General features: G+C 40.2%; 1 protein-coding gene across 4 annotated transcripts; it reads left to right on the top strand.

Annotated features, from left to right (window-relative positions):
• LOC119658891 (centrosome-associated zinc finger protein CP190) lies at window positions 1-27,991 on the top strand. 4 transcript variants are annotated; one of them, XM_038066694.1, is made up of 5 exons: window positions 1-371; window positions 13,340-13,757; window positions 13,822-15,028; window positions 15,363-16,414; window positions 26,879-27,991. In XM_038066694.1, the coding sequence occupies exons 2-5, from the start codon at window positions 13,362-13,364 to the stop codon at window positions 27,584-27,586; spliced, it is 3,363 nt and encodes a 1,120-aa protein (XP_037922622.1). In that variant the 5' UTR covers window positions 1-371; window positions 13,340-13,361; the 3' UTR covers window positions 27,587-27,991. The 4 variants fall into 4 exon arrangements, with proteins under 4 accessions (XP_037922622.1, XP_037922619.1, XP_037922621.1 ...); XM_038066691.1 differs by having other exon boundaries at window positions 13,813-15,028; XM_038066693.1 differs by lacking the exon at window positions 1-371 and adding an exon at window positions 412-706 and having other exon boundaries at window positions 13,813-15,028.

Here is a 27,991-nt window from a genome sequence, read left to right as displayed (position 1 = left end):
CGAGTCGCCATTTTGGTTGGAAGAGAAGGAGAAACGAGCAAGGCAAAAGCGTAGCCCAACACAAGAAGGTTCGCAGACTTGGAAATCTGACTTTGAGAATTTCTTAACCGAGACTCAAAAAGCGTTTGGTGTCGTGAAATTGTCTTCAGAAAACATTTTTGAGAAGAACCGCGTCGTGACGATCAACAGCGCAAAGTTCCCAAGTTTCCGTAACGTGCATTTATTTTCAAATTTCGGGCGAGAATCCTGCGATCAAATCGCGGTCGTGCGTGAAGCGTTCCCGTGACGTGAAGAACGCAGTGTAAATTAAGAGGGAACCCTTTCGCCGCCACCGGGAGATTATTTTATGTTTTCCACGAGCTGATTTTATGGTGAGTGCATGTTCTGGTCGATTTTCCTGGATGCCTTGGTCATGGCGTAACTTACCAAATTGCGTGGAGTGACGTGATTGCGTGCACAGTTTTCACTTTGCGGATTGCTCTGGCGTGCGGGTAGTGTCAACCAGTTTGCGCCCTGGAAGTATGGCGCCTAAATTATGGCTGGAATCAATACAAGGAGCCTCGAAAGACTGAATGACATTGTGCCCGTGAATGACGCAAATTTGTTGATGTTCCGGAATGGCAGCTGTCAGACGGCATGGAAAGTGCGTTCGTCGACTGTACGGTTTCGCATTGTTTATGGACGGGTACCGATGCGTGTGGGGTCCGTAAGTTTCGTTAGTACCAGAAATGGCGGTAACTGGAGAATTTCCAGTTGAGTCTATAGGTCATTCACAGACGCCATTCAATGACCTCTTGGCAGACGACAATCCCCTATGTGTACTCTCCCATCCGAAACGTAAACATTTACTAATTGTGAGAAAACTGCTTTATGAAGGTAACATATGGTAATAAGTCACTTAGGGGGATTTCGTTGGAATGGAGGTTGGAGAATAATTGTCGGCTCAACATGTCTGAGCGAATTGGAAGACTTTCGCGGCCTTACCCGTACCATACACCGTCTCCCAGACCCAATTTTTCTGAAGAATTGATCCATCTACAACCTTTCTCTAATTAGGATCGAAGGCACTCTTTCAACTGAGACCAGGTCAGTTTTGCATTGAGTGCGTGTCTTCCTTTCTTCAGCAAAAACAATGCTGCGGATCAATTTGCGATCTTGGGATTATCCTTTCCTTTTATAATTGGCTTAGCTTCTGAATTCTTATTAAGGAACATGGCTTTGTTTAGAAACATTTCTGTTCAATTCGCCATATACATATTTATATGAATATTAGTCGAGTAACTTCCATTTTTTAATAAGGCATTTATTTTGTTTCTTTAGATAACAAAATTGTATTAATTTATTATATATTCACCATTATTATGTATAACCTTCTCCAATCTTGCTGGAAGCTTACCAATTCCTTGTTAAATTTAGTTGGCTTGCATTGAAAGAGGTTTTCGGCAGCCCCAGAGAGGTTTGTAAAGAACAGAATAGCAAGTGTGGGTGTGGATTAACAACCATCCAAGCTGAAGCATTTTTTCCTGGGTGATTCTACCAACATGTCATCTCGCATTATCGAGTAAAAGGATGACGTTTCTGTGATCGACGAGTGCAGGCTGCTTTTCACTCTGCAACTGCTGAGGACTTCAACAAATCGTGATGAGTTATGCTTCGACAATGTCACCATATACTCACTAATTTTCTTTAGCATAGATGTTTGCTTTCGGATCAAATAGGAATGGCTGGTCGTTGTCAAGCCATTGTTTTAAAAATGGCTCTATTTTTACCCGTCAGAGCAGAATTGTGTCGATTGAATCTGAGGTACCTATAGTCCCAACCTACTGCCTTCTCCTAATTTTCCCAGCTATCGGTTAAGAGTTGATTATAATGTCGCTCTAATATCGCAAAGTGTTCCGCTTCGAAATTTGTTTTTCGAACCAAGAAAAAATGAAAGAATATAGTTTTATTTTTTGGATCGATAGAATACAAAATTAACGAAAATTTCGAGCTTAGCCGGACTAAAATGGGCTGAAAAATGGCAATTCTTCTTAATTAAGTACACGAAATAATTTTTTAATTTTTATTAATTTTAAAATTTTCTTCTTTGCTTCTTGTCCGGATGGCTCAAGTGGTTATACATCGATGGGCTGTCGCAATGGAAGGTCGCGGTTTAAATCTCACTGGTGGCAGAGGGATTAATTATCGTAGTTGTGAATAAGTACCTGAGTCAAATTAGGGTAATAATTTCGGGCGAGCGCAATGCTGACAATATTGCTTCCTACAGCGTACTGTAGTGTACCTTTACGGTCTAGAATGAAATGCTCTAACACACTTCAACGCCCTGATCAAATGTGGATTATTGCGCTAATGATTATTATTCTTATTCAGTTTCATAAATGCAGCTTTTGCTTTCTTAATGGTGATTAATTTTTGATAAATCGCTTTAATTGCTGCATCTCCGTATTGTCGGTCCCGGTATTTTAGAAGGAACTTCGACTTAAACTTCATCTCTTTTTTTTCACTTTCATCTTCAAGTGGGAGGAACTGATGCTTACCAACTTCTTTGTATTTCTCTACCAATGCGTTGACATTTCCCATACCCCGACCTTCTGCTTCCCCAAAAAATGATGAACAACATCCCTACATTCTTCCCCTGCTTTAAATTCAAGTTGAAGCAAACAACTCCTGAATGCATTGCCTTTATACAGCGCCCTGATTTGAGGCCCAGCGAAAATGCCACATTCAACTTTGGTAGGTGAAATTTTAAATTTCTGCTTCAGATATAACATCGCTGGTCCATCAGCTGGTAAATTTTTAGCGAAATTCGTCTCGTAGCAGCCAAGTACGTCGATTGTAGTGTTGGAAGCATGGATACTTTGTAATGCCGCCCCAATAGTATGGACACTATTTGAGATTTCCGACAATTTTCCAATCGTGTTGCTCGTAATGGATGTACTCCACCGTGGTTTCCATCGATTCGTAACTTCCCTTCACATCCCCTGCGTTTCCATATATCTCTTTATGGAGTAAGATAGCCTTCAAACTATTTTTGCCTCCATTAATAAAAAGGCGTCATTATACTGAAGAATATTGTTGCCGGAGTGCAAAAAGAAAAAAGATCGGGGATATCGGAACAGTAGTAGTAATTGGGTACCGCAACAAAAAACTTTTTCAGTTCCTTGCTTCGGTTCCAATAGTACATAACTTTTGTATCAGACGAGAAATACCCATACTGCTGCAGTCAAGATATAAGGACTTCTGCTTTCGATTTCGACAAATAGAAATAGCTGACTAGATCATTCAGTGCGTCCTGACTCATCAAGTGCGATTTCTTACTTCAGATTCTCCACTCTATTGACTCTCAGTTTCCAATGTTCTTTGCCATTTGTTTCCAAAGAAGGACCTGCCAGATTCACATTTATCCACTTGAATATCCGGCGTTACCGATAACAAGACATATAGTAGAAATGTGTTAAATGTCATTGCTCATCTGACATATTACATGTTTAAACTTAAGGATAATTCAGAACTTACAACTAAATAATTAATGAACACAAAACAGTACTCCGTATCTCTATACGAGAAGATGAGGATTTTTAGGCACCGATGGACGGGATTGAGCGATAGGATTAGAGTAAAGCGCAGTCCTTTCTTATTGGTGCTAGCATCCCGAGGAAGAGCTACCTTTCATTCAATTTGAGTGCGTACAAGGGCAAGGGCCAAAAGTAGGAAGGGATGTAGAAGATTGAGGCATGCAGGAAACGTGGATTGGAGAGCCTCGTTAGTGGAACGAGTGGCCTTAATTCAAGGAAGAGGTTAACAAAAGAGGTCTCATACTATACCAGCTAAGTGATGTCAACAGAACTACTTTAATCGATACTAAGCAATATGAAACGAAATAGGAAAACCAACACCTGCGGGAGCATTGGCCAAATGCGGTTAGCCTCTGTGAAAGTGTGTATGGAGGCCTTTGATAAAAGGATAGGGAGGGGAAGCGTGATGATTGAGAAGACAATTATTGTCCGAGAGGAGGGCCAGCCCTAACACGTAGTACCTCCACTCGCCCAACGAGACGTTATGTGTAACAAGTTTTCTTGTCAGTGGATTACGGCGGAACAGCCACTTTTTCAATCTGACCGACCTATAACAGTTTGATCATATGCGGAATAATGGGACAAGTACCAGAAAGGGGATAGAAGAGAGATTTTTTGTGGAATTTTAGATTCGGCCTTCTGTATGCGATGCACTTCCTAAGGATGGTTGTTTCGAAGCGTTGAAGGGGTTCAGCTACGTTGGGGGACATGGTAGGCCATGCTGGGAAACCATAGGTCAGAATTGGTCCAACAAGGGTTTTAGCAGCAGGGAACAGGGCCCGAGGGGAGAGGTAGTTTTTTAAGACAACTGAAGCCTTAGAAACTTTTATACGATCTGACATTGTGGTTGCATTTAAGTTTGTTGTTGAGAGAGATTCCCAGGTATTTAATCTTTGATTTTGGTGTCAGAGTGAAGTAGTTGTTTTTTACTTTCTTGCGCTGTGCATCTGTAACACTTCCCGCTGGGGTTTCTGAAGCAAAAGACCTTATACTTATGAGAATTAACGATTAGGTCCCACCCACTGAAATATACTATGACCGGAGGGTTTTTATCGTCGGGGAAGAGGACGGGCGTGGCGTAGCCTGGGCTATCTTTGGCGTTGGGGGATAAATTTACGGGAGGCAGGGGTATATCGTGGAGAAAGATGGTAAAAAGTTAGGAGGAGAAAGTTAGGATGGAGATTTGTGGAACTGCTAAGTCTACAGGGAAGCGAAGTCCGTCAAAGCGTGGAGAGGAAATCCACAAGTATTCTAAATGGCTTGACGATCACACCCTCATTCCAGACAGACTTTCAAAGTCTAAGGCGCAGGCTTCAGTGCATTGTATGTTTTCCAAGTGATTGAGGATGCAGTCTTGCAGATAAAGGGTTGCCTGTTCAGTGGACCTGAGGTTTTCGAAGCCGAATTGATTTATTCGAAAGATAGAGGATTATTGCCTAAAGAGATGAATTACTAACATGCGTTCGAAAATTTTTCCAATATTAGATAGAAGAGATGGGACTAATACCTTGAAGTCGCCAAAACAACCATTCTTAGGAATAGGTATCAGCAGACTTATAGGGAAATGCCCGTTATTGAGGCAGTTTTTGAAGTGAATGGGAAGATGTTCACTGAAGTGGGCGCGCACTTCCTTAGGATAAATTTGGAGATACCTCCAGGACTCGATGATTTTTTATTTTGTTAGATCAAATGATTGCAATATCAACTTCTTCTTGGGAAGTAAAGAGGGGGTCAAACGGGCCAATCCTGACAATGTCGGCTGGGCAGGTGGGATGAAAAAGAACATAGGAAGGACCCTTCCATGTTCACCCTTTTATCGTTGAGTTTGAGTTGGCCAAGATTTAAGCAAGGAGTGCCGCTGACTCCGTGTCGGCGTTGTCTTGGACAGTCAAATGAAGGCAATACCTAAAGGCGTGTGGGGCTGTAGGCGCAATTTGTAGATACGTGAATTCTCTCAGTTGATCCGCTGATACAGAAGGGAACGGAATTGAGAGCTACACGAAAGAAGCTTAAATTGGTATCGTTAGCTCGTAACCACGGGGTGAAGATCCTCGAGAAACGAACCGGGTAACCTGGGTGGAGTCCTTGATTTCCGCTGCTATGTCGTCAGCATTATAGTCGTGAGGGGAGATTCCTCTAAGTATCAGTGTTGGCTTTCTCTCCTCCTTAATGGTGTAAGAGTGGCCTCCTAATTTAGAGACCTTAATTAAGCGGTGTGTGGTAGGGTAGTTAAGCCGGACTTAATTGGTGCACTTTTATCTATACTCCTCATAACTAGACCCAATGACAGTCAAATCGTACAAAAATATTGAAGAGAGGAAACGAATTCATTGTCCGCGGGGAGGTGGTATCGATTTTTGCTGGCCAGTGCTTCGGTGCCCGAGTTGCCAGAAGCCGTTTGTTTGCATTTATGACCCGACACCTGAGCCTAGTCGGAATTGGCCTTGGAGTCTGTGGATAAAATTGAGAGATTTACAACGACGTTCCTGGCGTCCGGAGGGTCCCCCCAATATGAGCTGTGATCATCACCAATGATGATAGATGGACAGTCTTCGGTGCTCATGCCTTGAGCAATTATCGTGTTCCTTTCCGCTGTAAGTGGAGAACGCACATACAGTTGTAATTTCACGCACTATACGCTCAAACTGAGGTTTTTTCAATAAATTGTCAAGACACTATATTGATGGTAGGATTGGAAATTCTGTAAGTGCTGACACAACTTTTTGAAAGTGCCCAGCAAGCAAGAAGGCAAAATTTGAAAACTTGAACTTTGGTGCCCTATAACTTGGCTACTTTCAGATCTCAAAAAATACATTGTTTGAAAGATATTTTAGTTTTCTTTCTAATGCAATGCTAATTGTCGAAAATGGGTTGGATGTTCCTCCTACATGAAATCGTACCAAAAAACATTAATTTACTATTTAAAAGAAAATTGTCGGCCAATGTAATAGATACATACTAAGCTGTTGTTGAGTTGAGCCGATTGCGCGTTAACCTATTTTGCCAGCATTTTCGCTGATCTCTAATAAATCTCTGCATATTGTTTATGAGTAAGGAAATCAATAAATAAGCATCAATTGTTGGGTTTAGAGACTTTTGTTAAAGAAACAATTTTGAATCGGATTTTGGGCAAAAATAGTATATTTTCAAGGGGGCGAAAGAAAATTTGTACTTTATTTTTGTTGACCAAAAAGTCAAAAAGTGAAGAAAAAAAGTAGCAGTGATTCCACTTGAGCCCTCTTTTGAAGAATGCTTTCTAAGTTGGTTAAACTAGGCTTCCAAATTTTATTTGTTTTCTAAACTTTGGATCTGAGTGGATGTACACTTGTTAGCGGAAATTCGTCTTATGATAGGGACCTCGGTTTTTAGTCGAAGCAAAAAGCCAGGCCCTAATCCAATATGGATTCTTTTGGCAAAGATTATTATAAAAAAAACCAAACAAAAAATCAAATATTTCATGTATAAATGATTGTACCATTTATATTTGTCGTTTCAAAGGTTCTTTGGAAAGCAAAACCTTATTAAAAGCGATTCATTTTCTGTTTGACACACGTACTTTTCTCAGAAACGGTTACAGATATTGACATGAATTTTGGTGAAACGGTTGAAACTGAATTTCGACATCAATTGTAAAGGGAGGGAGCACAGGAATTGCGGAGCAGTCATTAATTATAAGAGGCGAAAATTGCTGACTAAAAATCCTGAAAAAATCATAGTGATCTCTATAAGGCACTTCGGCTTGAAAATATCCTGCATATTAATTAACAAATAATTGCCGCTAGCAACCTGCAAACTTCGAATCTTTCTTACTATTGAAAAATCAACTGGATCTCGAATAAGAACTAACCTAACAACTACGATCTTTCTGGGAAAGTGCCCCCAGACTTACCGCTTTCTTCAACTTAAGGGAGAATCTATAGGCACTTCAGTATAGGCTTCATAAAGGTGATATTGTGACCGTGATTTGAATGCCCTAGGACACTATCAAAACTGCTTTTATCTACGTCACGGGTCAAGTCGTCCCTCTTTTCCGATGCGACCGGACAAGAATCTTAACAGTGATATATGGGTCAGCAACATGAGTGGCCAATCCATACGGGATTTTATGAGCAAGTCGTATTTTGAGAGAATTCAATACTTCGATAACATGCTTCGGGAGATTTTTTTTAGGTTTTACGCAGTTGGGCATGGGACTAGCCAACGAGAGATACGAAAAGTTGAAGCTGATCCAATTGGGATGCGCTATTGGTGCAAACATGTCTTAACAGTGAAGATTATTCGCGCCCCATCCCTTAGGCAATTTGATTTCAGCAAGGGAGGGGGAAGGCGCAATGATTGAGGAGTAGAGCGCTAGCATCCCTATCTCGTCGCACTGAGTTCACATCCCAGTCGTTATAGATGTGTGTGTTTGTCGAGCATATGATTTGTACAACATTAAGTGTGAAGATAATGCTAATGAAACACGGTAAATGAAAATGGACAGAAATAAAAGAGAAGACAATAGCAGCAGAGAGATTATGTGGATGGTGTATGGGGCACCACAAGGTAACAAACGGAACACATCCAAGGGACGGAGCTTGTAAGTAACCTACAAAGCCCAAAACCGAAATAACAATAATAGCCGTTGGCGCAACAATCCATATTGGATCAGGGCCTCGAAGTGTGTTAGAGCACTACACTACATTACACTGTAGGAGGCAATGTGGTCAGCATTGCGCTCGCCCGAGATTATTACCCTGATTCTTCTCAGGTACTCATTCACAGCTGAGTCGACCGGTGTCCGACATCCAATCACGATAATTAATCCCTCTCCCGCCAGTAAGATTTGAACCGCGACCTTCCGCTACGATAGCCCAACAGTCTAACCATTTGAGCCATTCGAACACAGTATGATGAAGCACCAACAATAAATGTCTACTTCTGTAGTAGCCTGTTTGTATATTTCGGCCTCAATCTTCGAACCCAGTTTATGGAGTGTCGTTTCACAAAATTCTCCATATTGATAAGCCTTGCAGAAGAATAATATCAGTTCCACTGTCATATGTCTCCTAATCAGTGTCTTGGCAAGGGAAACGGTGGGATTTTTTGGCCTATATGCCGTAATCTGCGTTTTTCACACATTGCCGCTGTTAATTTTGGCTTTTTTGCAAAACCGTATGAGCAGCAGGCTCCCTATTGTTCTTAATTGTAATTTTGAAATGATATTTCTAAACGATAGTCTGTTCACGATTGCATTTCTCACGACTGCGTGCTCGGCTACTGTGTGCCATAATATCGTTCAATTTTTCATGAATTTTTCTTGGTGTTGGTTTTGCCTGTTTCAAAATATCCTAAATTTTCGTTTTTTTCTTCACACTCATATACTTTTTATCTTCCGTTACTGATAATAGCTGCTCTCAAATAGGTCGTCCAATAATGCAAAAGTCACTTTTATCACAAATTTTCACTTTTTAATTCCCACTATTTACATTGGCCGAAGGTTTTGTGTTTTTTTTTATTTGGGAACTTTGAACAGAACAATTCCACTTGTGCATAATTAATAATTTACTATTTTTCAAGAACCACACAACTGTTCTTTTGTTTGAAACTACTGCATCGGTAATAGTTCAAATCGATATGATCCACCCTCGCTGGTCTCACAGTAAGAATTAAGTATTGTTTTGCAGGTATACAGAGATTCGGTTGCTAAAGCAGATATAAAATAAGTTGGGAAACTTGAAGCTAAATTCTTCAACTACGAAAGGTTTTGTGTATTTCTTATATAAAAATATTTGAGTGGACATTTGTCCCATTAGTGCCTAACCCGTAATGTATATGCACATATTATGTCAGAATATTCACTTTTCAGTCTTTGAATTTTCAGTGAAACGAAAATTTTGACCTATTATAAATTGGTTAGAACTAATGCGATTTCCACCAAACTTGGTAGGATCATGCTTTATATTAGTTTATAGTCTTGCAAAATTTCATGATTCTATGACGAAGTTAAGGAGGGACTTGCAGGCAACTACTAAAAATTATAGTAATATACTATTGTTAACTTTGTCGGGATGGGATCTAGCTTGAGCCCTAAAACTCATACAGATGCGTCAACCTGGATTTTTTTCGGATGTTTGGTTTGGGCAGTTCCAGAAAATAAATGTTGCCCCCTTTAAGGAAATTTTCCTATGTGACGGTCTCCATAAATCGATTTTTTTTCTTTTATATATGTTTTGAAAGGAGGATATGCTTGAATTAAAAATACTTACCAAGTTACATCAAATAGAAGGGCACGCGACATGTTGACATGACTACAAAACCAAAAAATTAAACGCGTTTTTCTCGAAACCACATTTTTTCAACTGGTAAGAAGTACAACTAAAATTCTATTCCGATCAGGCTGTAATTTGTACACATTTTTAAGGTTTTGTGTAAAACAAAACCTTATTAAAATCGATTCATTTTCTGTCTGTCTGTCACACGCACTTTTCTCCAAAACCGCTAAACCGATCCGCACGAAATTTGGTCCACATATGGGAACTATGAAATCCCATATACAGTGACATAAATTTACGTGCAGTTTAAAGGGGGGTTCCCCATACATGTAAAGGGTAGATGTAAATTTTTTTCCATCGAATATAGTCATGTGGTACCAAATAAAAAGTCTTAATTAGTACTTTCCGTACGTGTGGTAGGTTAAGTTCTTCCAAATTGCTAATAATATGAAACCACGAGTGTGAAGCGTATGAGATTGACTATAACCAATGCAGTACTTTCCATCAAATTATATATTTAAATCGTTTTCTAAAAAATAGAGGGCGATTTAGTTTTTAACTATGTTGCACACATCCTCCTCACATCTTCTTCTTTTTCCTCAGCCTTTATCCCGTTCACGAGCAGGGCCGGCTAGTCGTGATCGGTTTCGCTTTTTTATTTTATCAAATTGCTTGTTCTGGATGTAATCGCGAAGTTTTTAAATCCCCATCCAGCGTATCAAGCCACCGTTGTCTCGGCCAGCCTTTTTGTCACTTACCATCGATTTCGATGTTCAGACCAATCTTGGCAAGTGAACGTTAACTCGAATTACCTGACCATTCCATCGAAGACGTCTCTCTCGCAGTTTTTCCACGATCGGTGCCACCCCATATCGATTGTGGATACCTTCATATCGCATGTGATGAAAACATGTCACGCCACTAGTCCAACGCAATACAAAAGCCAACATTCAGAACCATACCAACTGCATTATGCTGGTCACATAGGGAAACACAAAACCTTTCATACCTGAAGCGTCCAGTTTCCCGACCCGTTTTTTCTACACATCAGTAGTTCTGGTCCGAACCCGAATTATGTATTTTCTTTAATAATTTCTTTTTGAAGATTTGGTTTCACCACCGCCAATGTCGCCAGTTCAATTTTTAGTAAAGTTATAATCTTGGTTCGTATATAGAGGCAAGTATACAGAATCAGAAAACGTTCAAATTTTTGGAGTCAGTTTACTACAAATCTAGATATTTTTCCCACCAATCATTCAATTTTCTTCAGCAGAGCCTATTTTGATCACAAAAAAAAACAAATACAAATGATCATTAAATTATAACAAGTCGGGAAACCGGAAGCTTGACGCTTCAGGTATAAAAGGTTTTGTGTTTCCCTATGTGAGGAGCATAACGTAGTTCTCCATTGGCTTATAGCATTGACCCGAGATATTGAAATCGTTGAGTTTTGGGCAGGTTACTGCCATTGCCAGAACTGAGCGATTTAAATATCTCGAAGGGCAGGTTACCGACATTGCCAAAACTCAGCGATTTAAATATCTCGAGGGACAGGTTACTCCCATGGACAGAATTCAGCGATTTAAATATCTCGAGTCAATGCTATCTGCCAATGGAGAACTGCGTAATGAAATTATTTCACACATTAACGCAACCTGGATGAAATGGCATTTCCCAACTGGTGTTCTTTGCGCTCGACATATCAAATCTCTCGCTCTCTATAGTTCTGAGTATTGGCCGACTATAAAGGTCAATGAACGGCGTCTTGCGGTAATGCAATGGTGGCGTGACACGTTTTGATTACGTCTGAAATGAGAATATCCGCGATCGAACGGGTTTGCACCGATCGTGGAAAAACTGCAAGAGAGGCGTTTTCGATGGTGTGGTCACGTAATTCACACTAACGAGAATTCAACAATTCAAGCGACGAGTGCACGACAGCTCCGTGTAATATAGCTAAAAATTGCATTGCCCTCTATTTTCTAGAAAGCGATTTAAATAAATCATTTGATGGAAAGCCCTATGTTGATAATGGTCAACCTCATACGCCTCACAGCCTGAGTTTAATATTATTAGCAAATGCCAACAATTTAACCAACATCAAATATAAAAAAAGGGCTAGGGGGAATTAGATTCTTCTTGAATGGAATTTTAACATTTCACTCGAATTTCAATTATTCTCGTTAATTATGACGTCAGCATCTTATTTGTATGGCTTAGGATGCTGTTAATTAGCACGAAATTGATAAGTTTGAATTTCTATAACTTCGACACTAATAGTTTGATTTTCATGGAACTTGGCATGTGTATGCACGAGACTATCCTCTATGTCGGTGCAAAATTTGGTACATCTAGGATGAGTCTAAGGAGAGTTTTTTAGTCAATTTCTAAAAGTTGATAATATACTATTAGTAAGTTTATTTGAGCAGATATCGGAATGGGACATATTTTGAGGCCTAGATTTCATCTAGGCGCACCACCCTGATTTTTTTCGAATTTTTAGGTTGGGCAGTTTCCGAAAATGAGTCCTGTCTCACTTCAAGTGCGTACATTTTGACTCCTTACTCACGCACTTTGCAATTTATGCCAAAACTAATGTCAGTTTCGGAAAGTACAAATCAGTACCTTTCATTTGATACCCCACACAACTATATCCAGTGAAAAAAAATTGTTGAATCCCCCCTTTGCATGTATGGGGAGCCCCCCTTTAAACTCCACTCAAATTTATGCTACTCACTGTATGCGTGAGATTTCATAGCTCCCATCTGCCCACCAAATTTCTTTCGGATCGGTTTAGCCGTTTTGGAGAAAAGTGCGTGTGACAGACAGACAGACAGACATTGAATCGATTTTAATAAGGTTTTGTTTTACACAAAACCTTAAAAATCAAATATCATAATCCAGGACCCCAGTGATAATATATAAAAATATTGAAAAGATTACATTAATTTTTATTCCCAAAAAAATTCTAAATAGAGGTTGAAATAGTATTGAGGGTCACATAGGAAAATTTCCTTGAGTTTGAACTGTTTGACCACATATTCTCATTTTGCATTTAGAGGAAGCCCCTTAAACTCCACTCAAATCAATGCAACTCACTGTATGCTTGGGATTTCGTAGTTCTCATATGTCCTCCAAAATTCTTTTTATTATATGCGTCTGACAAACAGACATTCTTCTGACACAATCACATACATTTAATCTGCTTGTTGTTTGAAGTAGGCATTAGCCTTAAGCGTGGCTGATATGCTAGCTCCACATAAGTGTTTATTGCTACCGCAATAGATTACTTCGATTGCTGGTGGTAATAGGTAGCATCTACCATTTGTGAGTAATGCGATATAGATGTGTGTGTTTCCTTATTTCAGCTGTAAAATCCATAATTTCCGTCGTTGTTTTCCAAGTTTGAAGAATTCTCCGCGTTAATCAAAGAAATTAAGCTACCTTAAGATGCGGCTCAATTAATATGTCCCCAATTAAAACTAAAGTGGATATTTCTTCTTATTTTAGGTGACTTAGCTAAGCGAGCAAAATGAGGGAAGTGAAATCTGTTAAAGTCGACAACTGGGGAGTGTTCTTCCTGCAGAAATTGCAAAATTTCTTTAACAAGACAGACTATTGCGATCTGACATTGCAATTCAACGACAATTCGCAACTGAAGGTGCATCGTTTGGTCTTAAGTGCATGTACCGATTATTTCAATGCACTTGAACAAACATGTGATGTTATCGACGATATAGTCATCATGCCACCGGGTCTTCAGGCCGATGTCATTGTCCCCATAGTTAATTTCATGTATACAGGGACTTTGGAATTCGAGATTGACATGTATGGACGTCTCCTGAAAACCGCTCGGGACATGAATATGACAGTTCTCTTGAAATTATTGGAAGCTCATAAACGTACGGTGGACACCTCGCGATCTCAGGTAAATGAAAAATGTTAACACGTTTTTCAATAAGAAGAAGTTTCTCACGTTTCAGGCTCCGAAGCGTGCACCGAGAAGTTTTCCAATCAGGCGGCCAGCTCCACCACCACAACCAATGCGAGTTGCTAGGACTTACTTGACGCAATCAACGGCTGGAGACCGTAGAGTAGTACCTGTCAGCTCACATCAATTGAAAACTCTTCAAATCAAACCTGTCACGCCATCGACCTCTTATTATACTCCGGGAGTCGCAGAACCAGCTACTCTAGTGGCAAAATATGCACACAGCAGAACTCCCGTAAAAGGGCCATCTCGATTCGAATGCAGTGATGAGACGACTTTACCGCCCGATTCATTTGAACAGTTTGACTCAATCTCTTACGAAAGTAAGCCCCTTATAACTGCCAACCAAGCCTGTAAAGACGACATTGAGGATTATGATAACATGATTCCTACTCACGATACCAGCTCAACGTTTGAACAGCTAAGGAAGAGCTACACCGGCATCAAGCGACCTTTAACCTCAGTTTCTTCACTTGATTCGCCACCAGAAAAGAAACCAAATATCCAAGACGTAAAAGAGTATGCGGAGCAGCAACGGATGCGAAAACAAATAACCGCCGAATATGATGATGATAACGAATATGACGATACCTTGGATGATGAATTCCATCATGACGATGACGATGAAGATTACGTTCCACCTGCGAACGTTCAAAGAGCTTTGAAAAAAGCACCTGCTCCTGCAGCCGTTAAAATAGAGAAGGATCAAAAGCCAACTATTGTCGTGAAGGATACAGTTGGATCAAACGTGAATCATGCCAAAATCATAAGTGAAGTGTTGAAAAAGTATCCCCATCTGGTGAAAAACAACAAAAACATAAAACTGAAAATCATGGCGAAATCTTCAACATCACCTAATCAACAACAAAGCATTGTCATCAAGCAGGAACCAGACACGCAGCAGTCCACTAACACGGAGGGACAAACTGTTTCTCAACGACAACCATACGGCGTCACAATTTCAAAAACAGTAAACACTCAAATTTCACCACAGAAATCATCAACATCGCTGCTAATTCAGCGAACACCCCAAACACAAGCTCCAGCTACTGCATCTGCCCAATCTCAACAGCAGCCACCCCAACCCAGGTCCACGTCCGCCGTAATTGCAACCCAAAAGATTCCAGTTGCAACGAATCCAGCACCACGTCGAATCGACAGTAAAACAATGCATTCGCTCATAGCAATGGGTGCGGAGAACACGACAGGTTAGTGAAGAATTTTTGAATAACGTCAAAAGCAAGAATAGTTTGAAAATAAATTCAACTACCTTCATAAACTTCCCTCCTTACATTCTGAATATATTAAAGAGAGATGTTCAAACGTTGAAGTTGACATTCATATAATTTTTCAAGTTTCTTCAAGATTCAAGTTTTTGAGGAAAATATTAAAAAAAAAATATTTGCGGATTTAATTTTGAAATGTGGAAGATTACTCATTTATAATGAAATGGAGTCGAATAATAGAATAAAAATGATTAAGACAATTGAAATAATTTTAATTAATGCTTAATTTTAAATTTGTTGATAATTCTCGCTACAGGTCCATGGCTATGCTTAAGATGCGGTGTGAATGGTCGACCAATAAGTATCCCATCATATCGCGGTTTCCGTCGCCATCTGGTTAACACACACAAAGAGAAAATTGACGCACGCCTTTGTGAACACTGCGGATGGCGTTCTCGCAATGATACCGAACTACATCACCATTTGAGAGTGCAACATGATATAGAACCTCCAGTGGGTTACGATTTCCCAGTGTGCTCTTACTGTCCATCAATCTTCCTAGATAAAGCTAGTTTCGAACAGCATTTGAAGGATGAGCATGCGGACAAAGCTTATCAACAGCAATGCATGTACTGCGACGAAGTATTCAAAGATGAGAATGAGCTCTTCACTCATATGCAAACTCAGCATAAATCGCAAGCTCAGAAAGATGGACTTATTGATTACACAGACGACGAGGAGAGCACATTTTATAGTTCTGAACAAAATGATGATAAGATCAAGATTCTTTCAAATATTACAATATCTCCACAGCCAGGAATTAAGGAAGCAGCAAGTAAACTAGGCACCGAAGCATTAAGTACAGTGGCTACTGGAATAGCAGCAAGCCTTGGACTAATCGATTCCGCGGACAGCCAAGAGATTCAATATTTAGAAGAAACGGATTTCATCAGTACAAGCACATCTTCTCAAGAGCCGAAATTTGTAAATGCTGATGGACAAATCATGGAGTTAACACCCGAACAACGTGACGAAATCATATCGCAGCTTGGGAGTCAACCACAAGGAGGTGTAGTGATGGTGTTGAATCAAGAATCTTTCACTAGTGGCACGGATGCCGATGGGGATGCTGAAGAATTGCGGAAAGATGAAACCGAAGAACCAGTCGATGAAAGCTTGCTTGCTGCATACGATGGTGAAGCGAAACCCTGTAATGAGGAAGAAAAGCCAACCGCTGAAAGCGCAGAACAAATGGATTGGCAAGATGAGTTGCCAGCATCTAGCGAAGAAACACAAGAAAAAGCCAAGGAAGATGAATCCATTGAACCTGAAGGAGAAAATGGAAAAATTGAAAACGATGTAGAAGTGGTAAGTTTTAATTAGTTGTTTTCCTTTCAGTGATATCTAAGAATTTGTTTCTTCGCATTAAATATAATTTTGAAAGTAGTCGTATCATGACAGAATGATGGAAAAGGCTAAATGGGCTAGGGGAAAATAGTTTTTGGTACGTACCGTGCCTATATGGATTCGATTCATTATATACATTGCGTTGGTAGGGTAGCTATCGATATTTAATTTAATCCTCTGAATTTTGCATTCCTGGTTTGAATCTTGGTTACAATAATGGGTGTTTGTGTTCGATTTTGTGCCTGTCAAGCTTTAGTAAGCTTGTCACTTGCATAGGATTAAAGGGCTCGCCAAACTGAAAGCGGACTGCTGTCCATCGCAAACTGTGTATTATGAAATATTGCACCATCCTGGCAAACAGCAAGCGGTTTATCGCGGAGGACTGCGGGCACGTTGTGACAAATTGCAGAGTTCGCGACGGACAGGAAGAATGGATACCGAAAAAGTAGAAGTTCTTCTTAATCGGACATCATCATGGAAACGAAATTCGCAGCGGTGTATATTCAACCACTTTTCGAATAAAACTAGTCCGATATAAACAGCGTGCTGTTTGACATCACCTGTCCGCGATGGACTGCGGCACGAACGGTCCGCACTTTCTGTTTCGCAAGCCCTTTAGAAGTATGATATGACCACCAAACCATAGTCGCCTTAAAATGCAAGTTGAGAAACGGAAAATAGGATGCTTCCAGTATGAAGCAGTTGCACTCTTCTATTGTAAAAGACGATAGGATTTAGACTGTTCGCTGTATTTCAAGACCCATTTACACGACGAATCAGATCTGAACCACACTGTGTCAGGAATATTCTATTTCTAAGTAATTTAATTTCTTTTATTAATGAATCTTTCATTTACAGAAAATGAAACTCACATTAAGTAATCAAATCTTAAAACTGGGGTATTTAACATGCCTCTTTCCGAAGATCGTGGTATATATGATTGTTAGAAGCTAAGGGAACGTCATGTTCTCATCAAATATCAATATTATTGGATCCTTCTTTCAAAAATTTTAAAATTTTTTGAGTCGTCGAGTTTTGGACTTCCGCAAAAGATCCTTTGCCAAACTGTTAGGACGAGTTGTCAGCTCGTACATGCATTTGTTGATATTAGCTGCAATCTCACTCAAGACTGTGGGTATCTGAAGATTAAGGTTATTATTCACAGACCAAGGCGCCTCCGTAATTGTAAGCAGATTTCTGGATTGCAATAGCTCTATATAAGATATTCTCGCAGAACACCTTAACTGGATCCCAGATCCAGATAAGCTTTATGACTGTCTTGTACAAAAAGACTCTGTACTCCAATTTAAGCATAAAACACTTGTTTAAAAGCCAGTGTAGACTCCTTGCTTTAATGATCATGCCTTTTCCACCTAAGCTGTCTGTTCACGTGCAATCTCAGGTACCATTAAATTGGGGAATTTGGGTTCCATTTAAGTTGATTGGAGGGTTTCTCGAAGGAGCGTGAATGTAATATGGGTGCATTTCGACTGATTGACTTTGATTTTTCAAATGCTCAACCATTCCTCGATCCGATTTAAATTCCGGTGTAGGGCGCAAGATATTAATCGAGATTCGACATAAGTGGACAGAAAAAAAGTATCATCCGCAAATCCAGATGTGACTAGTCTGTTACATAAGAGCGTGGTCACTGTTACACGTCGATAAAAAATCAGAGCGTCCTGTTTCTTTTTCTATGACATAGAGGGCACCTCAGTCCTTCATGCTTTTTGTAAAAAGTCAGCTCTCTGTCAAATTTAGTCTTCAATTAAGTGGTTTTTCGAAATGAGTGCTGTTTACGCCTCTCGCTTTGAGGCAACTTTTCTGTTAGCATGAAAAAGGACCCAAATTAACGCAATCTGCTGCTGCGAAATATATGGGAAAGTCGAAGCAGTTCGTTAGCAAGTGGATAAATCGCTATAAAAAGGTCGGTAATGTTGATGATTTTCCTGATCGCGGAAGTGCAAGCAAAGTCTCAAAAAAAGACGAAATAAAGATTCTCGCATTGTTCTCGAAAGATCCAACTTTGACTTTACGTGGAGCTGCTGTGAAATTGAAAGCAAAAGGTGTTGACAAATCTTACACAACGATTCGCAGGCACTTGCTTGCCAATAAAATGAAATATCGCAGTACTTTGGAAAAATCAATGTTGAGTGCAAAACACGTTGAAAAACGAGTGGAATAGGCGAAGGAAAACTTGGACCGCGATTGGAGCAACGTAATTTTTTCTGATGAATCCTCCTTCTGGGCATTTCCGAGCATCAAACACGCCTGGACAACCTCCACCAGTAGGATGCTTCAACGGACTGTTAAACACCCCGTCAAGGTCCATGTTTGGGGGTGCTTTTCAAACAAAGGTTTCGATACTTTGTTCTTATTTACCGAGAATTTAAATGCCGAAAAAATGAATAAAATATATCAAAAGGCTTTGTTACCATCTGCTAAGCAATGGTATATCAAGAAAAATGACAGCTGGATCCTTCAAGAGGACAACGATCCGAAACATCGGAGTCGAGCGTGTAGCGAGTGGAAGGCGCAAAACGGAGTTGTCACTTTAGATTGGCCATCTCAGTCACCGGATGCAAATCCCATGGAAAATGTGTGGGCTCTGATGAAAATGCAGCTTCGCAGATGCAAGCAATGTAATTTAGATGAACTTTCTCGACAAATTCGGAAAATTTGGAGGTCTTTTCCGGTAGAACATGCAGAAAAACTAGTGGAAAGTATGCCCCGACGGTGCCAGGCCATAATTGACAATGCAAGAGATTGGACTTGCTACTGAGATATTTGCATTGAGTATTGACGACCAAATTATCAACAAATTTGCGAATTTTCGAAAAATCAATTGTTATTATTTAACAGTGACCATGCTCTTATGTAGCAGACTGTATATTATAGCTAATTGGCCTGTCTGATGTGTAGATAAGGTACGGAATCGTTCTTAGTAGGCCTCCTTGCGGTACGCCATGGTTAGCGTTATGCCAAATGCCTTTGCCACGTCCCGGAACACCGCACTCCTTTAATGCTCGGCTGATTTCCGCCACAATTCTATGAATGTGCTCTATCGTAATATGCAAAAAATTTGACACTATGGCTAGCAAACTGGTTGGCCGATATGAACCTACTAGCGTTAACTCCTTACCGGCATTGGGCATCATTGTAATCAGCGATGTTTTCCAGTTCCGTGAGAAGTAACCGAGCTGAATAATCCTATTGAATAACTGGGTGAGATACTTGATAGGCTTAGGTAGGTAACTCTTTGACCAATTTGCCGATAATGTTGTCAAGGCTAGGAGCCTTCTTTGGATTGACTTTCTACAGTACGCAGTTGGGGGCGTTTTTCGTTCTTAAGCAAAACCCGCTTACTGGCCTAACGGGGTAATCTGGGTAAAAGTAGACTACTGCCCGAGAAATTTGGTTGAAAATCGCCCTTCAGATAAGTCGCAAACACTGCTCTTTTATCGGCATCAAACCTCGTCCAGTTTCCATTAATCTTTAATGGTAGCTGATTGCCACCAGGAAGAGTAGCCGTTGCTGTGATAGGAACTGAGTCTGCTCGTGATGTGCTGGAAGTCAGTTTCTATTTCTGCTTTTATAGCATTTTTTAGCTTCTTGATGGGTTTTGCGAGCTCCCACTTCAGAGAGGTTAGATATTGTCTTCTATTTGTAGTAAAGTCTAAACTTGATAGACCAGTAGCTTACTCCAAACTACAATTTTTATTTTACAGTATATATATATTTGTACTGATGAAGGGGGTAAGTTGCTCCCGAAATATATAAACACTGTAAAATAAAAATTGTAGTTTGGGAGTATGCTGCTGGTCTAACAATCTTACTTCAGCCTCAAATTTCATTTACTCCTGTGTAAAGATGAACGCTGAGGTATTTATTATACTTCAACAAGTTTGTACTCTTTTTTATTAGTGTCGGGCCTGTTTAAATTATTTACTTTGCCCGTGATAGTGATTATAACAGGAGAGTGATTTGAAGATAAGTCAAAGTTGGGGGTAGCGCAAATCTAATCTCGAAGGGTGTTTTTTGTAACCCCAAAATCAATAAAATCAGGAATTCTGCACAGGTCAATGAGCCAATACTTAGGCTGCCCTGAAGAAATAACATCGAGCACAGTTGTCTGCCTTTGGAAGAAATTGTTCTTGACCACCAGTGGGTGTGCTTGGCATTACAGTCCCCAGCCGCTAAAAATGTCTTTCTAAGAGCGCTAAAGAAATCAGTTAACTGTTGTGCCGTAATTTTAAACATTGGAGGGCAATATGCGGCAGAAAAGGTGATTTTGTCGTTAGATTCGGTTAGGCGAATAGATGAAGCGTGAAGGTATTCATTGCAGTTCAGAACGAAGTATTTGAGCCGGGATTTGATTAGAATTCTAGTTCCACCGTAAAGCTTGCCGTCTGGGTGCTTGGTGTCGTAAAATGTATATCCTTGCCTCTGGAAGTGATTCTTTTTTTGAAAATTGCTTTTGGAGATCAACAAAATATCTATATAATTGTCGATTAAAAATCGGTACAGTTCAAGTTTGTGTTGACTGATGTATTCCAGTGACAGATGACATGTAAAATTTGTGATTGGTTACGCATAATCTTCTAGAACATGATGTGTATCATAGTTTGCCTCAACTCTACAAGAAGCCTCCCCAAACTTTGCGAAGCGGGGTTTCCTGGTGCTTGACCTTGGGAAGTAAACTTAAGAACAGTTGCATAGCTAACGGCGGGCTGATTGTTAGCTGTTGCGACTGGCATCTGCACAGTTCTGAAAGACGATTTGGTTATTTCATGTCTATTAATGGGTTGCTGACGTGACTAGTACACTGAACAACCTCTGTAGTTAGCAGTATGTAGTCCACCGCAGTTACTGCAACATTTGGCAGTGTGCTCCTTTTTAGTGCAGGCAGCTGTATTGTGTAAACCTCCGCAGATTTAGTTTGCACCATGCTTTTGCATGGCCAAATTCATGGATGGGTCCATTCCTCTTATGAGGTCCTTCAACCAGAATTTTACAATAGAGGAGATATTTCAAGTTCTAGATTCTAGATAATGAGTCTCGCCCTATTTTAGCTTCTTCTGGTCTGGTTTCAGTGCGACACGGTATAGGGGCTACACAATTTTATCCCAGTTAATTATATTGTATACCGAATCAGCCTTGAATGCTTCGACTTCTAATACTTTTTGGATGTCATCCCTGATTCAATGCCCTTCAGTACAACTAAACAACACTTATCAGTTGATAGGTGTAAGGTATAAGTATTGTTTTCTTGCCTTTGGAATTCAACATGACTGTTCTAAAATTGTTTTCGTTGTAAATTTCAATTTTACTTTGTATGTTGTTACCATTGGTGTTTGAGAAGCATTTCGAACGCATTTTTATCCGTCAACTTCTCCAATTTAATACGAGATTTTGGGTGAATATTTCCCAATGATATATCGGTGGCGGCTTGTACTTTGGTGGTTCCATCATGGTTGCCAAGCAAAACAAACCTATTTCCACTGCTAATGCCTTCATTTTTATGCACTTTTTTGTCATTTACTAATTGGGGGCTCCGCTTTCTTTTCGTCACAAAAATATACCTATCGATCCCAGTTTGCATGTGCCGCTTCGCAGATTGTTATTCGCTTTCCTTTCCATTTCCACAACAAAGTAGGGCTTTGAGTAAATGTCGATTCATCATCATCAACGGCACAACAACCGGTATTCGGTCTAGGCCTGCCTCAATAAGGAACTCCAGACATCCCGGTTTTGCGCCGAGGTCCACCAATTCGTTATCCCTATAAATTGTCTGGCGTCCTGACCTACGCCATCGCTCCATCTCAGGCAGGGTCTGCCTCGTCTTCTTTTTCTACCATAGATATTGCCCTTATAGACTTTCCGGGTGGGATCATCCTCATCCATACGGATTAAGTGACCCGCCCACCGTAACCTATTGGGCCGGATTTTATCCACAACCGGACGGTCATGGTATCGCTCATAGATTTCGTCGTTATGTAGGCTACGGAATCGTCCATCCTCATGTAGGGGGCCAAAAATTCTTCGGAGGATTCTTCTCTCGAACGCGGCGAAGAGTTCGCAATTTGTCTTGCTAAGAACCCAACTTTCCGAGGAATACATGAGGACTGGCAAGATCATTGTCTTGTACAGTAAGAGCTTTGACCCTATGGTGACGTTTTGAGCGGAACAGTTTTTGTAAGCTGAAATAGACTGTTGGCTGACAACAACCGTGCGCGGATTTCATCATCGTAGCTGTTATTGGTTGTGATTTTCGACCCTAGATAGGAGAAATTATCAACGGTCTCAAAGTTATATTCTCCTATCCTTATTCTTCCTGTTTGACCAGTGCGGTTTGATGTTGTTGGTTGGTTGGTTTCCGGTGCTGACGTTGCCACCATATACTTTGTTTTGCCTCCATTGATGTGCAGCCCAAGATCTCGCGCCGCCTGCTCGATCTTAATGAAGGCAGTTTGTACGTCTCGGGTGGTTCTTCCCATGATGTCGATATCGTCAGCATAGGCCAGTAATTGGGTGGACTTAAAGAATTTCGTACCGTGTCGATTATCACATAAAAATTATAAAATAACCTGTTAGAATGAAGATGAACTGGAGTCAGCAATTGCGAAAATTTCAAGGACGACAAACGTTGTTCTTAATTTGCATAAAAATCCGTTCAAAAGCATAACAACATTAGTGGACATAGTTGCTACATGCAGGAGCAAACGGGTTCATACTAAGAACATTCGCAGGGTATTTTGAGTAGCAAAAACTCATATCCTTACAATCAGGAGAAAGCTATTCTATCTTCAAAAAGAACGGAGAAAGCAGCTTACCTTTGGGAAAGAAAGTCCTATAAAATTTTAGAGTTCTGGCATTGAGTTCTGTGGTTTGATGGAAGTAAATATAATCTGTTTGGATCTGAGTGCAAGCGGTAAGTCTGGACGATCAGTGGAAACTGATGGGGATCAGAGAAGTCGGTAGTATTACCTCCGGCGTATAAAGACGTACGTGCTTGACACAGGGTACTTTACAGCAACGATCGAAGTAGTCTACATATAGCCTTCTTTTTTTTATGCTCCACCTAGATTATCGAAACCCTCTTCTGTGTCTAATAGAACGACGATAGAATTCATTTTGTGTTGAATGCTGTTGTTATTCTCATTACGGACTGGTGGAAAACTCTCTCGAAAAATTTCCCCGATCGATAAACATACTGATCGATTGCAGAGGATAAGACCTCTCCCTCATGTATTCATCACCAACTTCTCCAAAGTTTTGGCAAGAAAGGAAATTAAACGAATTAACCCATAATCCTTGCCTCAGATCTGGTGCAGTGTATGTGCAAGACTGGCTCTTTATATTTTTAATAATGCTATTCAAAAAATAGAATGCCTTGCATAAGAAGAACGTAGTAGATTCTGTCTGGGGTTGATGAATTGTAGGATTCAGACGAGCTTGCCATTACACTCTTACATTCCGTAAAGTTACAATTGAGTTCACCAATTTCCAGACTCTTTTTTAGTCCCGTTATGGATTTACTTTTATTCTTTCATTAGAAGTCGGCTCCTTTCTCACGTCCGTCGCAAAATTTTCTATACGATTCCCTCATAGCTTTACGGAATCAATTATCGGACTGGGTGAGTTTTCGGTTGTATTCCCTCATCACTCTACCCTTCCGTTCACTAGCCAACCGCGAGGCATAATACATAGCATCTCGGAAAACGCCTGTTCTGAATATGTCGTGAAAACCCGATTTTCCACATGCGATTTTGAGAAAAACGCATTTGAAAATTGAAATGTGATTCTTTCTTTCTTTTTCTTCAGCCTTTGTCCCGTTCACAAACGGGGTCGGCTCGGAAAATTGAAATGTGATTATTAACTATAAAATATACTACACCTGGTCTATAAACCTCTGGTTCCTCAAAAAACACATGTAAAGTCTTGGTTTACTCCATATATGTAGCTACTATTTTCCGGATGGCTAAGTAGTTAGAGCGCTAGGCTATCGTAACAGAAGTTCACTATTCAAATCTCACTGGTGGTAGAGGGATTTGTTATCGTGATTGGATGACGGATACCAGTCGACTCAGCTGTCAATTAGTCCTGAGTCAAATAAGAGTAATAATCTCGTACGAACGCAATGCTGGCCACATTGCCTCCGAGGGGGTAGTGTAGTGTACCGTTACGGTTTTAAATTAAGTTCTCTAACACACTTCAAATCCATGATTCAATTGGATTGTTGCGCCAACGATTATTATTGAAAGTTCGCTGGAATGGTTTTCGCAATTTGCGGTCCTTACTTTACTAATGTTAAATTTCTGATATGACGTCTAGTTAGACTCTATCAATTTGCAAGTTTCCTTGTGATCATTTTTCCACTGTGTTTACTTCCGTCCCTACATTTACCCCGATTTCCGATATATTATATTTCATCTTGTGTACTTCCTATTCCCGGTTTAGCCGGTTGCGGTCCCGATGGACTTCCAAATGTTTTTCTAGAAATATCGAATCTAATCAACTTCACTTTCGATGCTAGTCCTTTTTCAGATTTTATTACCTCCCAATCTACATGCGAATGACTTAATCCTTTTTCTATAAAGTAAGTTTCAATCAAATCTTGACAGGCTTTCTCGGGCGGGGAGAAGCTACAGCTTCTGAGCACTCAGGCCGTGTTGGCCCATTGTACTCGCCTCCCCCGCCTAACGGAATATTCCGGATTCGTTAACGTATCGCAGGATTTCCGTTAGTGGATGTGATGCTACCCGTCGCAACTGGAGAACATCGGCACCAAAGATCTGATGTCTGATGCGTTCATAGACGGGGCATTCACATAGGAAATGCTCCGTGGATTCCGCTTCCACATTACAGGAGGGACACGTATCATCTTCGGTAATTCCTATTCTGAACATATGCCCAGCTAGTGAATTATGGCCAGTCAGAATGCCCACAATACACCTGCAAGTCCTTCTGCTTTTCGACAGGATAAACTTTGCGGTACGTATGTTCGGTTCTGGCAGGAAAAGTTTGGTGTGTCGAGCAGCATTTAGGCTCTGCCACCTGTCATTATGGGAAACTTCTTCCCAGTTTTTTAAAACAGATTTAGCCAATGCTACTGATATTCCAATTGCTGGCTCCGGTCCCCGCATAGGGGAGGTTGACCCCTCTTTCGCTAAAGCGTCCGAAATTTCATTTCCCTCTATGCCACAGTGACCAGGTACCCAGAGTAGTTCCACCGTATTGAATCTAGACAGAGTTCAAACGGTTTCTGCATTCCTGAACGATTTTCGAGGTGATCAAAATACTGCTCAATGCCCTCAATGCAGCTTGACTGTCACTGCAGATTGCGATGCGCCTGCCCTTCAACCGCTCGTCAATCACCCAGTTTGCCACCCTTAGGATTACATAAACTTCGGCTTGAAAAACCGTTGCATATTGTCCCAAAGGAAAAGCTCACTTCTCGTTTTTATTGGAGAGGTAGACTCCGGCTCCAGAACCCTCTTCTATTTTTGAGCCATCGGTGTAGAAGACTTCCGTATATCCCGCCACGCATTCCTCTGGGTCTTCCCAGTCCTCTCTACGCTTCAGGGTAACTTCATATCTTCTACCAAACAGATGTTTGGGGACACGAGAATCGGAAGGCATTGTAAGAACTGGATTCAGTCCTCCCAGTAATGGTACTTTGCCATCAAATTGACACTTAAGGAGGCAACCTACTGTTAAAGTGTTTTTTTAATCGCCAAGTCGGAATATCGGCTTAGTTTTTTTCGGTTAAATTTCTAAATTCTCTGGTAATATATCAGGACGTAATGTATTTTGAGACCTAGATTTTGTCAGATTTTTCGGTTGGAAGGGTTCTGAGAACGATCCTGTGTCATTTTTTAGGATATACGTTTTGAGCACTCACTTCCCTATGTTTCACGCAATATTAGAAACACGTTTCAAAAAGTATTAATTGAGCTCTCTGTGGAAAAAAAGATACTAAGATGGGAGAATACCCTAAAGCCATAACTCATCAGATCACTTAATTTTCGAGCAAACGTTGAAGTGTTTCCATGCGTTTGCAATTAATTTTGACTGCTACCTTTACGCTAACAGCCCATGCATGCACCATCTGTTGGAACCGGAACAATTGGAGGGGCAGAGGGAAAATTAGGAATTGATATTGAATTGTAGGTGCCATCTTTTGAACTTTACACTTTGTGTATTCTTGTATAAAAACAAGGTTGCTATTAATTATGAGTCTAGGGATGTTTTAGGGTATTTTAAGCCAATAAAAAAAATGGAGAATCAAAATTCCAAACTGATATAACCACTTAAGTGAAAATAATTTTGATCTGCAATGAAAAATCTTCCAAATCTTTTCATTTTAGGCTAAACGAAATGCTAATGGCAAAAATATCAAAATTGTTTTGTTTTCTTTTTCAGAAAAACAAAACTGTTGACGAAGTAGAGAAGCAGCCGGAAAAGACCGATGAGCCTGAAGAGAAGAAAGAAGATGACAACGAGAAGATAGAAAAAGCAAAAGAAAAGCTAAAACTTCTTGCTGGCGATTGGAGTGACGATGAGGAAGATGAGAACGAAGAGAATCCAGATAAAGAAGAAGAGAAAAAGTCGACGGAACCTGCTCCAAACGTAACAAAGGAAGATAACAAAAGTGACAAAGAGAAACCGGCAGATGACGAACATGAAGTAATTTTCGAAACGGTAACAGCTGCATGTAAACCCACCACCGAAGCAAGCGTTGCATCTGAGGTTCCAAAGGAAAATGTAGATAAGGCTGCCGAAGATGCGGTAATCCACGAAAATTCAGAAGACACAATTGAGCCGGAAGGAAAAACTGAGCCAAAAGAACAGGAGGCCGCACGTGAAGAAGAAGAAGAGGCCAACAAAGCATCAAAGAGTACAACAAAATCTAACCAAAAAGACAAAGCTAACTCTGAAAATGAGACAAAAAAATCTGGGTCGCCTGAAGACATAACTGAATCCGATAAGAAGGAAACTGAAGAGGAGTTAGAGACAGAAAAGAAAGCGGAGAAAGATGACGATGGAAAGAAAAAGGAAGAAGCCGGTGGCGATCATATTCGCACTCTCATAAGTGAGTGGGGCGACGACGAGGAAGACGAAGATTTGTAAAAAAAATATTCGAAGAGTCTTATATATTTCTACATGCAAGAGTAGTTATAGTTTTCATTAGCCTATAAGATATAATCAATCAAGTTCCCTGAAAGGAATCGAATTGCACATACATACATGAGTTATATGCGTAAGGCAGGAAAGTTGAAAGTTAAATTGTATAAGTTTAAAGCAGATTCGTTACAGAATGGTGTTAACCCGATTAAATATTGGCAAGTTAAAAATATATAGCGATTTGTTCTTAGAAGGCCATAGATCTTTTTTATTTATTCCTCACTTCTTTTTGCATAACTTCTTCAGTATATTTTAATCAAAATGAACATTTGGAAATTATTTCAAGTAGTAAATTGATGTCCTCAGGACACAAAACAATAGAAAATGTAATAAAGAATACATCCCAATGCA

Source organism: Hermetia illucens, chromosome 6, assembly GCF_905115235.1.
Source record: "Hermetia illucens chromosome 6, iHerIll2.2.curated.20191125, whole genome shotgun sequence".
In the NCBI taxonomy this organism is placed as follows: Eukaryota; Metazoa; Arthropoda; class Insecta; order Diptera; family Stratiomyidae; genus Hermetia; species Hermetia illucens.
The sequence above is the reverse complement of the archived record's forward strand: the minus strand, read 5'-3'. Positions and strand labels throughout refer to the sequence as shown.

What these genes read in the sequence shown, in the direction of transcription:
- LOC119658891 (XM_038066691.1), top strand. Translation starts at nt 13,362, where the DNA reads ATGAGGGAAGTGAAATCTGTTAAAGTCGACAACTGGGGAGTGTTCTTC. An exon ending in GGGTGCGGAGAACACGACAG is followed by an intron (nt 15,029 to 15,362) that starts GTTAGTGAAGAA and finishes TTCTCGCTACAG; the next exon opens with GTCCATGGCTATGCTTAAGA. An exon ending in TTGAAAACGATGTAGAAGTG is followed by an intron (nt 16,415 to 26,878) that starts GTAAGTTTTAAT and finishes TTTCTTTTTCAG; the next exon opens with AAAAACAAAACTGTTGACGA.